The sequence below is a fragment of the Diprion similis genome, chromosome 8 (genome assembly GCF_021155765.1).
Source record: "Diprion similis isolate iyDipSimi1 chromosome 8, iyDipSimi1.1, whole genome shotgun sequence".
NCBI lineage: Eukaryota > Metazoa > Arthropoda > Insecta > Hymenoptera > Diprionidae > Diprion > Diprion similis.
In genome coordinates, this window is record NC_060112.1 from 814000 (window position 1) to 825277 (window position 11278).

Sequence of the window (11278 nt, forward strand, 5' to 3'; positions counted from 1 at the left end):
TAATTTTTTCATGTATTATCGTTGATAGCATCTGCACGGTATCTCTTCGATGTGTGTAAATATTCTCTTTTTCCATCAAGTGGTAATCACTGATAAAGTTCACATAGCACTATCACTGCGCACATTTTGCAACTGTATAGCACCCCGGGTTGCACCTTTTGATTTCAGGTATCTGCAATCCCATCGCCATTGGATGTGTCGAATCCTGGAGAACCGAAGATTCTGACATATTATCAAGCATTGGAAACGGCCAACATTAACAACGAACAACAACAAACTGACACAGAGCAACCCGCGAGGGTTAGCCAGGTAGACAACGATAGAACTAACGCAAACGATAACGTTACAGACCTTAACGAGACGAACAATGCTAATATCAACATTAACAGAACACCAAATATTGATAGCCAATTAACTGAAACAGTAACAAACATTGGCACACCTGAAAATACTTTAGCAACAGAACCGGTAACTACGTTAGATCTGGTAACGACCACCCAACCATTAAATGCAACCACAATTGCTAGTTTCGGTATCTCTGAAACTACAACGAACACTGTACAGCCTGACCTCGTACTTGACATGAATCTCGAATCCACCCCGAATTCTCTTACTATAGCTGAATCTGCGACAGAATCTGATCAAGTAAGAACTAGCGCTACGGAGAGTGGGGCTACCATGCAACCCTTTGACGTTCCTTCGACGACACCATTTGACGACACAAACTCAAATTCAAACTCCACACTGGTGCCTGACACTACCATCACTTCCGAGCTTGAGACAACTTTTTCACCTCGAAATTCTGGAGCCTTCGCGAACCTATTAGACATCACTACACTCTCATCGGTTTTCACTTCAACTTCTGCGGAAAACTTAGAAACTACCACTGGTTCGCTGACAACCGAAGCCCAACCGAGCTCGTCCGACTCCCTACAAGAAATGATGCAAATGAGTATCGACTTTCCGCAAATATCGACCGTATCTTCTGAAGTTCAGTCGACTCGAATTTCCGAAACAACTCCCATTTCTTTATTGCAAGCGCAAATGCAAGTGGACAATGTTGTCCAGGATCCTTCAACTGTAGCGCCTGTGTCAATAACAGTCTCTTCAAGTTCTGAATCTACACTGTCTTCCGAATCGTTTCAAATCAGTACGACTACCGAGAACCCCCAAACAATGCCTTCCATCTTGGCCCGACTCTCAGATTCCGAAACCCCAGACGTAGCGACTGTAGCGTCATCAACCCAAGAATTGTCCACCCCACCCAGCCAGGAAATAACGGCTCTCTTTGGAACCACTACAATCGTGAGCCAGGTAATAAATGAATCAAATTCTGATGCTGTCACACAAACCAGCCAAACAATTAGTCAGGAGTTAGAGTTGGCAAAGCTTACAACTACACAGTCAGTTAGTCAATCTGGCACTGCAATGACAATAGACACAACCACTACACAAAGTTTTGAAAGATTAGTAGAACAAGAAACAGAGGCCGCCAATGAAAACTCCTCAACCACTCCGTCGGACGGATTAATTAGTAGTATCACGGTAAGTGATCAAACTGGAACAGATTTAGAATTCACGACCGTCACATCCACACAGTTAACCAGCCAATATGAATCTACAACAGCAACACCAACATCGATAACAACAACAGAAAACAGTCAGAATATAGTTAGGCAAGAAACTAACACTCCTGGCGAATTAAATTCATCTAATGGTACAGCTGAGGTGGACGATATGCTTTTACGATTTTTGCCAGAGTCAACGACGGCTATACCAAATGTTTTTGCTACCACTCCAGAGTCGCTTGATCTTTCACTATCTACAACACTACCAACAGCTTCCGAACCAGCAGCAACCACTATGCAATTTTCTCTCTCTACGACACCAAATTCCGTTGAGAATAGTTTTCAATTGATCTCAGATGCAGTGGTCCCTGTGACCATAGGGTCATCTTTGGTTAGGATCTCTGAAAATTCTGATACCGTGATACCGACAGTAACCATGACAGTTACGTTCGATGAAGAGGTGACCACGAAAGGGTCACTGGAGACAACAACGGAATTCAATTCTGCTAGCACACTTCAATTATCAGAAAGTTTCTTAGATAATAACGTAGGCTCAGAAATAGCTGCGCAGAAAAGCGTAACACAAACTATACTGAATGATGTGTCATTAGAACGAACGACTCCATTCGAATCACTGTCCGTTACGACAATAGCAATCCAAAATGATACACTCGTTGAAACGACAACAACACAAGATCTTGCATCAACAACAGGTATACTTTTAAATACCGAAACAATGGTAGGTTTTGAAGTTGCCTCAGAAGCTCTGGAAACTCAAGATAATGGCACAACACAGCTAACCATTAACCAATCTACGGCAAACGAAATCACCACCAACTCATATTCAGACACAAGTACTACAACAGAATCCACCCCTAGCCTCCTAACCGATACGCCAACTCTGCTTGCCCGTTTACAGGATGTAACCGCAACTACAACTGCAACCGTAACCGCCCAAAGGACGGCTGGTGTCGACGTGCAAATAACCACTCGACCGAACGAATCAACCACCGGTCTTGAAACCACCTCGTCCTCCTCCATCACCCAATCACCCACCATATCCACATCCCAGGCATCAGACGACGCTTCGACGTCCGACCCAAACGTCTTCACCATAACTACGATCACGAATTTACTCGATGCTAGCATACCAACAACAGTGTCCACCCAAACGAGTGTCGATTTCACCACAACGACAGAAGAAATTTCTGCAACGAGCACAACTCAATCACCCATAATCGGCACAACTGCCATTGTCGAAACCACTCTAGCATCGACAACGACACCGACTACGACTACTACTATGACTACGTCTACGCCTATGTCTACAACGACAGATGCAGTGCCTCAGACGACCTTTGGCATTGACGAAAACTTGATTTCGTTAGATCCAGAAACTACCGCTTCAACTGTAAACGAAGCTACTACAGAAACTGTTTCTGCAGACGTGATGCAAAGACTCAACGAGATCGATGATTCAACGACAATATTCAATGAGCAGATGATTTTGACGACGTCGAGCGTGGAGACTACAACTAATTCCCCAGCCCCTACGACTTCTTCTCAAGTCGTACCAACGACCTTTGCTGACACGATTGAGTCCTCGACAGTTCCACAAGTTACATCGACAAATAAGGCGATCGGTGTTGAATCCCCAATAGTGCAGAACACTCCTGACCCCAGGTTGAGTTTGATCGTAACATCCCCTGCTCCGTTAGTCATGGGGCGTTTCGGCGGAAATAGATTGACACCTGCCCCTCGGTTTAGTCCCAGCTCTTCTACTCGGGCCCCGTTGCGAGATTATTACGTCTACGGAATCTATCCGAACAAAACGATCGTTCGAAAGCGACCTGAGGACAACGTAATCGACGGAAGGAACGTCAACAGTCCATACGTAATATTTGGGATTTATCCGAATGGAAAATTGGTACGAAAATTTCCGAATGGAACCGTTATACCGGACCCTCCAAGGAACCCTGTCGAGGTCGTCTTCTCACTAAGTACTACTACCACAACTAACCGGCCCAGCCCTGTTTTCTATAACCAGGCTAACCAAGGCTATCATAACCAGATACCAGCAATCTATAATAACCGACCTGTACCGAGTATCTTCAACCAGAACGCGAATTACTTTCCGGGCGTCAATCTTGGACTTACCGGTAACACGATTGCCGGAAACACTGGAGGAGTTTCCGGTTTATCGAACGCTGGTAGCGCCACAAAGAAAATGGTACTCGCTTCTTTTTGTAATACGATTTGATGAATCGCTGATAGGCAAAGACTCGCGATTTCCTCGACACTCGTGTCACTGGTCGAATAATGGTTTCGGAAAATCAAAATCAGCAATTCTACTATTGCGACTGGTCCTTCTGATTTAGCTTATTTTTCAATTTCATATTACCCCTGGTACTTCATTTCAACGTGTGAGCCTTGTAGATAAACAAACTAATGACATTGTGTTAACTCTATTAATTTTGAAATAGCTACTCATGTTATTTATGTGCTCTTATGTTCGTGTTCTTTTTCTGTAAACGTATTTAATTTTTCAAGATTTAATTCTTGGTGTACTAAATCATTGTATTATCAGAAATACGAAGAACCATCAATCCATATTTTTCCAGGTAATAAAACAGTAAATACAAACCTGCACATACCTATAACTAATTACGAAAGTATTCAAGTAGCAATATTCACATTATCTACTTCTCTCTCGCTCTCTCACTTTGCACTTTTCAAGCATCAGTGCACATAATGCAACCAACAGGCTTACAATTGGGTTTCTTCGTTGAGTTGTACTGACCATATATATTTGTAGAATCGTTACAGAAACGTGTAGCGCAAAATTCTACCAACCTCGATTTTACCTTGATTTAATGGATAATAATAAATTTTCAGAGTGACATTTTGTTAGAAACCCAAATGGGAACTAACTCAAACACCGCATCGGAAATTTCGGATTTACTAACTCCATCCCCGAACGCCAATACCGTTGGATCATCCTCGACGATCCCTGGGGCCGCGACAATCGTCACACCTCAAAACATGAATACAAATTCGAATTCGAAGGTGCAGAACGGTGGACGAATTTGGCAAAATACCGACTTCGATGAGGCTAGTCGAACCAGGGTGGTCAATGGTGAACGCAGTTCTGTGTACATCGGACAGGTAAAATGAACATGAGGACAAAATATTCTCTTCCTTACATCAGTAGCAACGCAATTTATTTAAAATCTTACAGGACAAGTTTATAAATTATTGGAGCGACAGCACGTCAAACACTAGCCCACGAGTTCAGAACATCAGGATAAATTCGGTCGCCGTAAGTGATGAAGGATTGATCAATTACCGTTGATATTATTTTAATACTACAATATTAATATTCTCGGAACTATCTGCTTGAAGAAATAATTTTTCTTAGGGCTCCTCGAACCTTGGTCCTGCGTCCACAGTTGGCTCTTCAATACCTTCGTTCGATATATTACCGGGTAGTCAATCCGTAAACCCAGTAACGGCTGGTCCAGGTTTTCCGTGGCTAGATCCACTCGATGAAATACTCGGTGTAACAACTAATTCCCCCGTTATCACTGCTTCTGTAGCAACGAATACGCTTCTGGTAAGTGATTCATTGTCAAGTTGAGAATAACACAAGTGTTTTGGCGTTACATTGTTTGCTGTTACTTTTGGAAGATAAGACGTTGTTCCCCAATTTTTTTCTAGGATAATGCGAACAGCGCAACTATACTGCCGAGGCCTATAAATCCCTTCGTTGAAGTTTTCACCCCTGGATCGAGCTCCGTTGATACAGCCGTAACTCGTTCATCTGCATCGTTGACGGATGCTGCAGCGGTAGCAACAATAACTACTGCAACTACCTCGGAACCAACGAGACAAACAACGACGACGACTACCCCAGCACCAACTACCTCAAGTACACCCACATCTACTTTGGTATCGACGACAACAACGACGACTACGAGGACGACAACGACAACACCAGTGTCGACAACTACAAGTACGACTTCAACTACTCCGGCACTAACGATTCCAACGACTACTGCCAACCCAACTACCCCATCAACGCCAGACATAGCGACATCTTTGAATTCAGAAGGGCCTTCGCAACAAAGACTCAACATCCCGAAGCAGACCGCATTTGGTAATACTTTCGACGACTTGGCTTTCCTTAACACTCTGGTGAGTTTTTCTCCGCTACTGTCCGAGTGTACATTTATCCAAATTTTTGCTGACCTATTAAATTCATTCATTTATAACATAATGCGTTGTTTACTTGTTTTCATTTATGACTGATATTTCAGATACAGCCAGCTATTGGCGACGATACGTCTACATCAAAGACTTTGACGCAGGCTGAGCGGTTTTTAACAAACAAGGTGAGCTTATATAAATAATAATCGGCCAGATCTTAAAGAGATTTGCAAACATAAGTATAACTCTTAGATGGATTGTGCCTTTGCATGATTGTTGGTAATTATTACGTACTGACGACTGATTAATTACTTGAGATAAGACCATCCAGTTACTGAATGACTTCGTATCGCATATAGGTTTTTCCTGACAGTAATCGGTGAAAATTGCGTCGTATCGAAACTCTTGGTTACCCTGAAAGAATTTAGATTGCAGATGAACATGCAAGAAAATTGATACAGCACTTATTGTCAAAAATACTAATAAACTTGAACTAGCAGTACTTTTATTTTGTTCGGAAAAAATCGTCATAATTGTTCCCATCACGAATCAGGGACAGAGAATTGGCAATAGTTCATCGATGAACGCGCCAGAGAACTGAACCGCTCATTATTTCTCTATTTACATTATTCAAATAATACCAGGTGACGCCAGTTCACTAGTCCACAGTTTTTTTTTTTTTCACTTTCAATGTTCTAATTTCATTTTCCACTTCAGATACTTTCTCTGGCTTTGGGAAACACGGGACCAACACGTTCACCAAAAGCGATTCAAGCCTCAAACGCATCACCGAATTCGTTCGACCTATCCATCGGGTCGAATTCTCGATCGAGACCAATAATAATCGACCTGCTCCCCTCGTCCACGACCCAGAAGCCAACGACGGTAAAACCCACTACTCAATTCACGTGGAGACCGATTCCCATTGTCAGAACCACCTCGACTCCCGTCGTCCAGACCACCAGAAAGGAAGTAGCAGTCTCTGTTACCACCCCGAAATCGGAGAAAATTACTCAGAACTCCGCCTCATATTCAAAAGCAGCATCACCTATCCCTACCACACCCAAACCTAGTCCTAGAACCACCAACCCACCGGCAAATCAAGGTTTCGGCTCGGGTCTGTTAACCGCCCTTTTCGGAAGCAATCCTTTCGCGTCTCCTCCAACAGCCGTACCAACGGTACCGAAAAGACCGGCCACAACTACTTCGAAATACGTCCAAACTTCGGAACCAACACCAACAACGCAGAAGCCGGTTCAAACCACGGTATCGCTAAAGGGGTCAAAATCGTCAGCAGGTACCGGAGACCCAATGCACTCTGGAAGCTCGAACGTTCCAATTTCAATGCAGCAGCCAGTAAAAAACGGGATTACAGTTTTACTGAACAACCCAAACCCACGGGTTCCAACGGTGTCGACATCAACTTTCTCACCCGAAGAAGATGCCAAGTTTTTGGCTGCATTATTGAATTCGGCGCAAAGCGGCGGCTCTCCATCCAGTAAACCCGGTCTGGGAATCTCAAGCGACGACGAGGCCTTTTTAAGGGCGATTTTGAGTGGCCAGGCGAGCGTAAAGCCGGCGTCTCCCATTGCCGCTGGTGCCAGCAGTGGAAACGACGCGGCTCTTCTTGCTGCACTCCTTAAATCTCAAAACATCGGTCCCTTGACACCCGCTAAGGGTATTCGGGCGCAGCTGGGGAGCACTGTGAGTAACTTATTATTGTCATTCAGTTTTTTGATTCGCGATGCGTGTGGACAGGCATTGAGATTAAGTTCGAAACTCAGAGTGTCGTACAATTTTTGTCAGACATCGCGAAAACCCCCGACGACAACGACGATTTGGTCACCCAGCTCGACCTACCCACCGTCCATATTTGAGTCCTTTGGGAGCTTCGGGAGCCAGCAAAGGCCGAAAGATTCAACAGAAGCGACGCTGACCGGCGGTTCAGGTGACGGCAGTGTCAGAAATCAGGTCGTTAATGCAGCGATCGGAGCCACCAGGGCATTCAGTCGTTTTCTCGGAGCGGCAATAACGGTCAGCTTGGAATTCTTTTTCTACCAACTATACATAATCATTATTGTTGTTAATTAAATGAAGCTTTTCATATATCTCTGTTGATATCACCGAACAGTGCAACGCCACGTTACGATGTTTATTGTAAAATGTTATTTTCAGGGCGCAGCGCAGCAGCTTCAATCCTTTGTAAGAAACGGTACTAGATACGTGTCCGAGGCGGTTGGATAATATCGTGGGCACCAAAAGAGGTACTTCAGTTAGAGTATTTATTATGAATCCTTTTTGGATCATGATCGGCGAACATGTACAATTCTACAGGCATCTTATGTTATTTTTCCACAACCAGCACCCATCGCCAAAACCATCGGTCTCAAAAATTACACAGTAACCATTTATTTTTATCAGTAACAAAATATAAATGGTTTTGCAAAAAGTGAAGACGGAAAAAAATATTGCAAAATTATGGCTAATAATAATTAATAAAAGCTCTGGTTACAAGCAGTTGCGCATCGTTTCAGAAGCACGATGAATATAGGTAGAAAAATGACAATCAGAAGCACCATGACGTAATTATGATTTTCCATGACTGTAAATTTGGCACGCCTCATTGTAAGCGAGACTGCAGTAGCTGGTAAGAAAAGCATAGAGTGGAAGAAAACTGAGACTGTAAATTATTATACTTCATGATTTAGCCATCAAATCGAATGTCTTAATCTCCGATTGAGAACGATTGATGGGTAAAAAATGATCGTATAATTATGATAAAATCTGATAAAAGAAACGATATACTCGGTGCTCTTGAGTCTCAAACTCAATAATTGAAATACTCAAATACACATATGTATATAATGAATTTATTATAGATACAGGTAACGCTTTCGTATCTTCCTCTCTACTATTAAATTTATATGCGATTTATGATACGTTGCAATGTTCAGCACGTGGAAATATCGTCTCAAACCTTGCAAACGTTTCTAGGGTATATATTTTATTAACGCTAACGATATATTCCTGAGACATTTGTAATGTTATTTATAAGCATGACATGTAATTACGCTAATATCCACACTCTATAGGTATGGAAATCTATTTCTGTATCAACAGGAGTATCTTTATGCAGGATACTCAAAAGTTAAACATATTGATTATTTCAATATACGGTAGATGTTTTTAGCGCGCTTGTACAGGTAAAGGAACTGGCCGCATATGGGTATCAAACGATATAACAATCTTATCAATAATGTGAAGATAAGAAGTGCACAATAATAAAAATATATTATATTTACGAAAAATGGAAGGTTTATTAGAGAAAAAAATTTTACATCATACTGTATGGTATTGTGTAAAATACGTATACATATGTGCATAGTTATACGAACCTATAGGTATATTCTACACCTATAGATATTATATATTATATATTGTACAGGTACATACCTAAATTGTATTGTATACAAATCTGCATGTATATGACTTCATCCAATCCTAAATAGGCACGTGCCCTATGTTTTGTAAAATAAAGTTAAGACGGATATTTTTTTAATATTTTACTACAGTCAAGAATTTTTTTTTATTTTCGGGTGGCTGGCGTGACGGAAAAACATCTCAATAATACCGAGCACAAGTATAGAATATCGTACTGGTCCGGAGACACTCCGTCTTTCCCGCGATTCCAACTGTGGGACGATTCGACTTTTCTTTGACGTATAACGCGCAGTCTCGTCGCCTGGGAATGACAGAGACATATCCAGATCCGAGATGAGGGTGAACGTCCTGAATCTTCACGGCTCCATTACTTTTTTTTGCCCTCGGGGAACCGCGTTTCTTTACCAAGACCATGCGGAGTTCTTCTAGTCTCAGCAGCGATTTCATACGCTTGATGATACGATGCACATGCATGTGAACACTATATATATATATATATATATATATATATATATATATATATATATATATATATATATATATATATATACAAATCTATATATATCAATATATATATATATATATATATATATATATTCGTTAACGTACGGTCTGTAAGACATGCATATACGGGATTAGTTTACAGGTGAAACAAAAGCGCTGAGCGAAACGCATACCGATATCTAATTGCGGAACGCAGACCGACAATGATGGGGAATACCGAGGCCGCTTCCAGCTCGAGCAATTTGCGAATAAATTAACGCAAACGGCGAATGGCGGGGCGGGGGAGGGAATCGGTGACGGGACACCCACGCCTGCACGGTCCTGCGCCCGTGTACCTCTCCGATTTTTACCTCCGATAATTACAGCTAATGGCACCATGGTAGTCGCATTGCGAATGCGCGATCCTTGCTGCGCTACGGCTCCGGTACACGGCGCATGTTGCGGGTTACGGGATACACGTCGTCGCAGAGGGTAGACATTCGAGCCCTGCACCGAACCGTGATGCATCGCTGCTCTTCGGTCCAGCCACTTACCGGGGCAGGTATGGCTGGTGCTCCGTGAATTATACAGATACGTCAATGATATATCATTTATTCGACGAATCGTCGGGCTGATTAACGATCGGCTCGTCGGAATATTACGGATCACCTTGACGCATAATGCATTGTACAGTATTGGCGGTGTTCAAATTGATCAAAAATGGCCGATGTGGACCATTATAGGACAATTTTCGTGGTCAATTCAGAACTTGAATGTTAAAAGCGCCAAATTGACGCCAAAAATCATTCTACAGAAGACCGCAGATCTGATCATGCAGGTACCCCCGCACGCATCAGCATAAACGCTAACGTGCATGTATCGCTACCATCCCGTGTACTACAATATTACTTACTATTAGGTGTTAGTTGAATCGTTTCCCACGGTTGGACGTACTGTACCGTGTAACATCAGGATTGCAACAGCGGAGAGTAAATAACTGGCATAGATCTCGCGCTGTATCGTAATTATACCTTTTAAGTCCCAACCTCGGAAGCTGCGAATACCTAATATCAAGAAAACGATGAGAGAAAAAGAGAGAGAGAATGCGGCCCCGGAGCAAACTTTGGCAGGTATGAGAAATGCAGGAGAGTGAAACAAGACGAATTACCAGCACACCCCAAGTGCTTTTTTTTGAGCGATATATTCGCAATTACCATTACTACAATATTCATTATTTTGTCTCTGAGTCTGCTTTAAGCGGGCATTCCAATGAAATTTTAATAATACCGAGTTTTTCGTTTTTGAAATGACTAAAAACGATGTAATAAGAAATTCTTCCTTGCAAGATTTAGATTATGGTACCATTTCTAATAACACAATATAACTCTTGTTGGAAGAAATTTTTAATTCCATATTTTTTAGTAATTTCAAAAATGAACAACTCGGTATTATCAAAATTTTACTGGAGTCCCGCCTTAAAACGGAAAACAGTGTCAAAAAATTCAACATTAATGATCTTCAAAATTACATTCCTAGATAAAGGAGGAACATTTTTGTCTATCTGTACAAACTTTTTATTT

General features: G+C 42.1%; 1 protein-coding gene across 2 annotated transcripts in view; it reads left to right on the forward strand.

Moving 5' to 3' along the window:
• LOC124408712 (mucin-2-like) overlaps nt 1-8528 on the forward strand; it is a 30693-nt gene extending 22165 nt beyond the window's left edge. For both annotated transcript variants that reach the window (XM_046885849.1, XM_046885848.1), the window contains 9 exons: nt 169-3798; nt 4464-4733; nt 4807-4887; nt 4987-5181; nt 5286-5762; nt 5885-5959; nt 6492-7478; nt 7581-7808; nt 7950-8528. In XM_046885849.1, coding sequence (XP_046741805.1) covers nt 169-3798; nt 4464-4733; nt 4807-4887; nt 4987-5181; nt 5286-5762; nt 5885-5959; nt 6492-7478; nt 7581-7808; nt 7950-8018 — 6012 coding nt within the window. In that variant the 3' untranslated portion in view covers nt 8019-8528. The remainder of the gene's footprint in view (nt 1-168; nt 3799-4463; nt 4734-4806; nt 4888-4986; nt 5182-5285; nt 5763-5884; nt 5960-6491; nt 7479-7580; nt 7809-7949) is intronic.
• The last annotated feature ends 2750 nt before the right edge of the window (nt 8529-11278 follow it).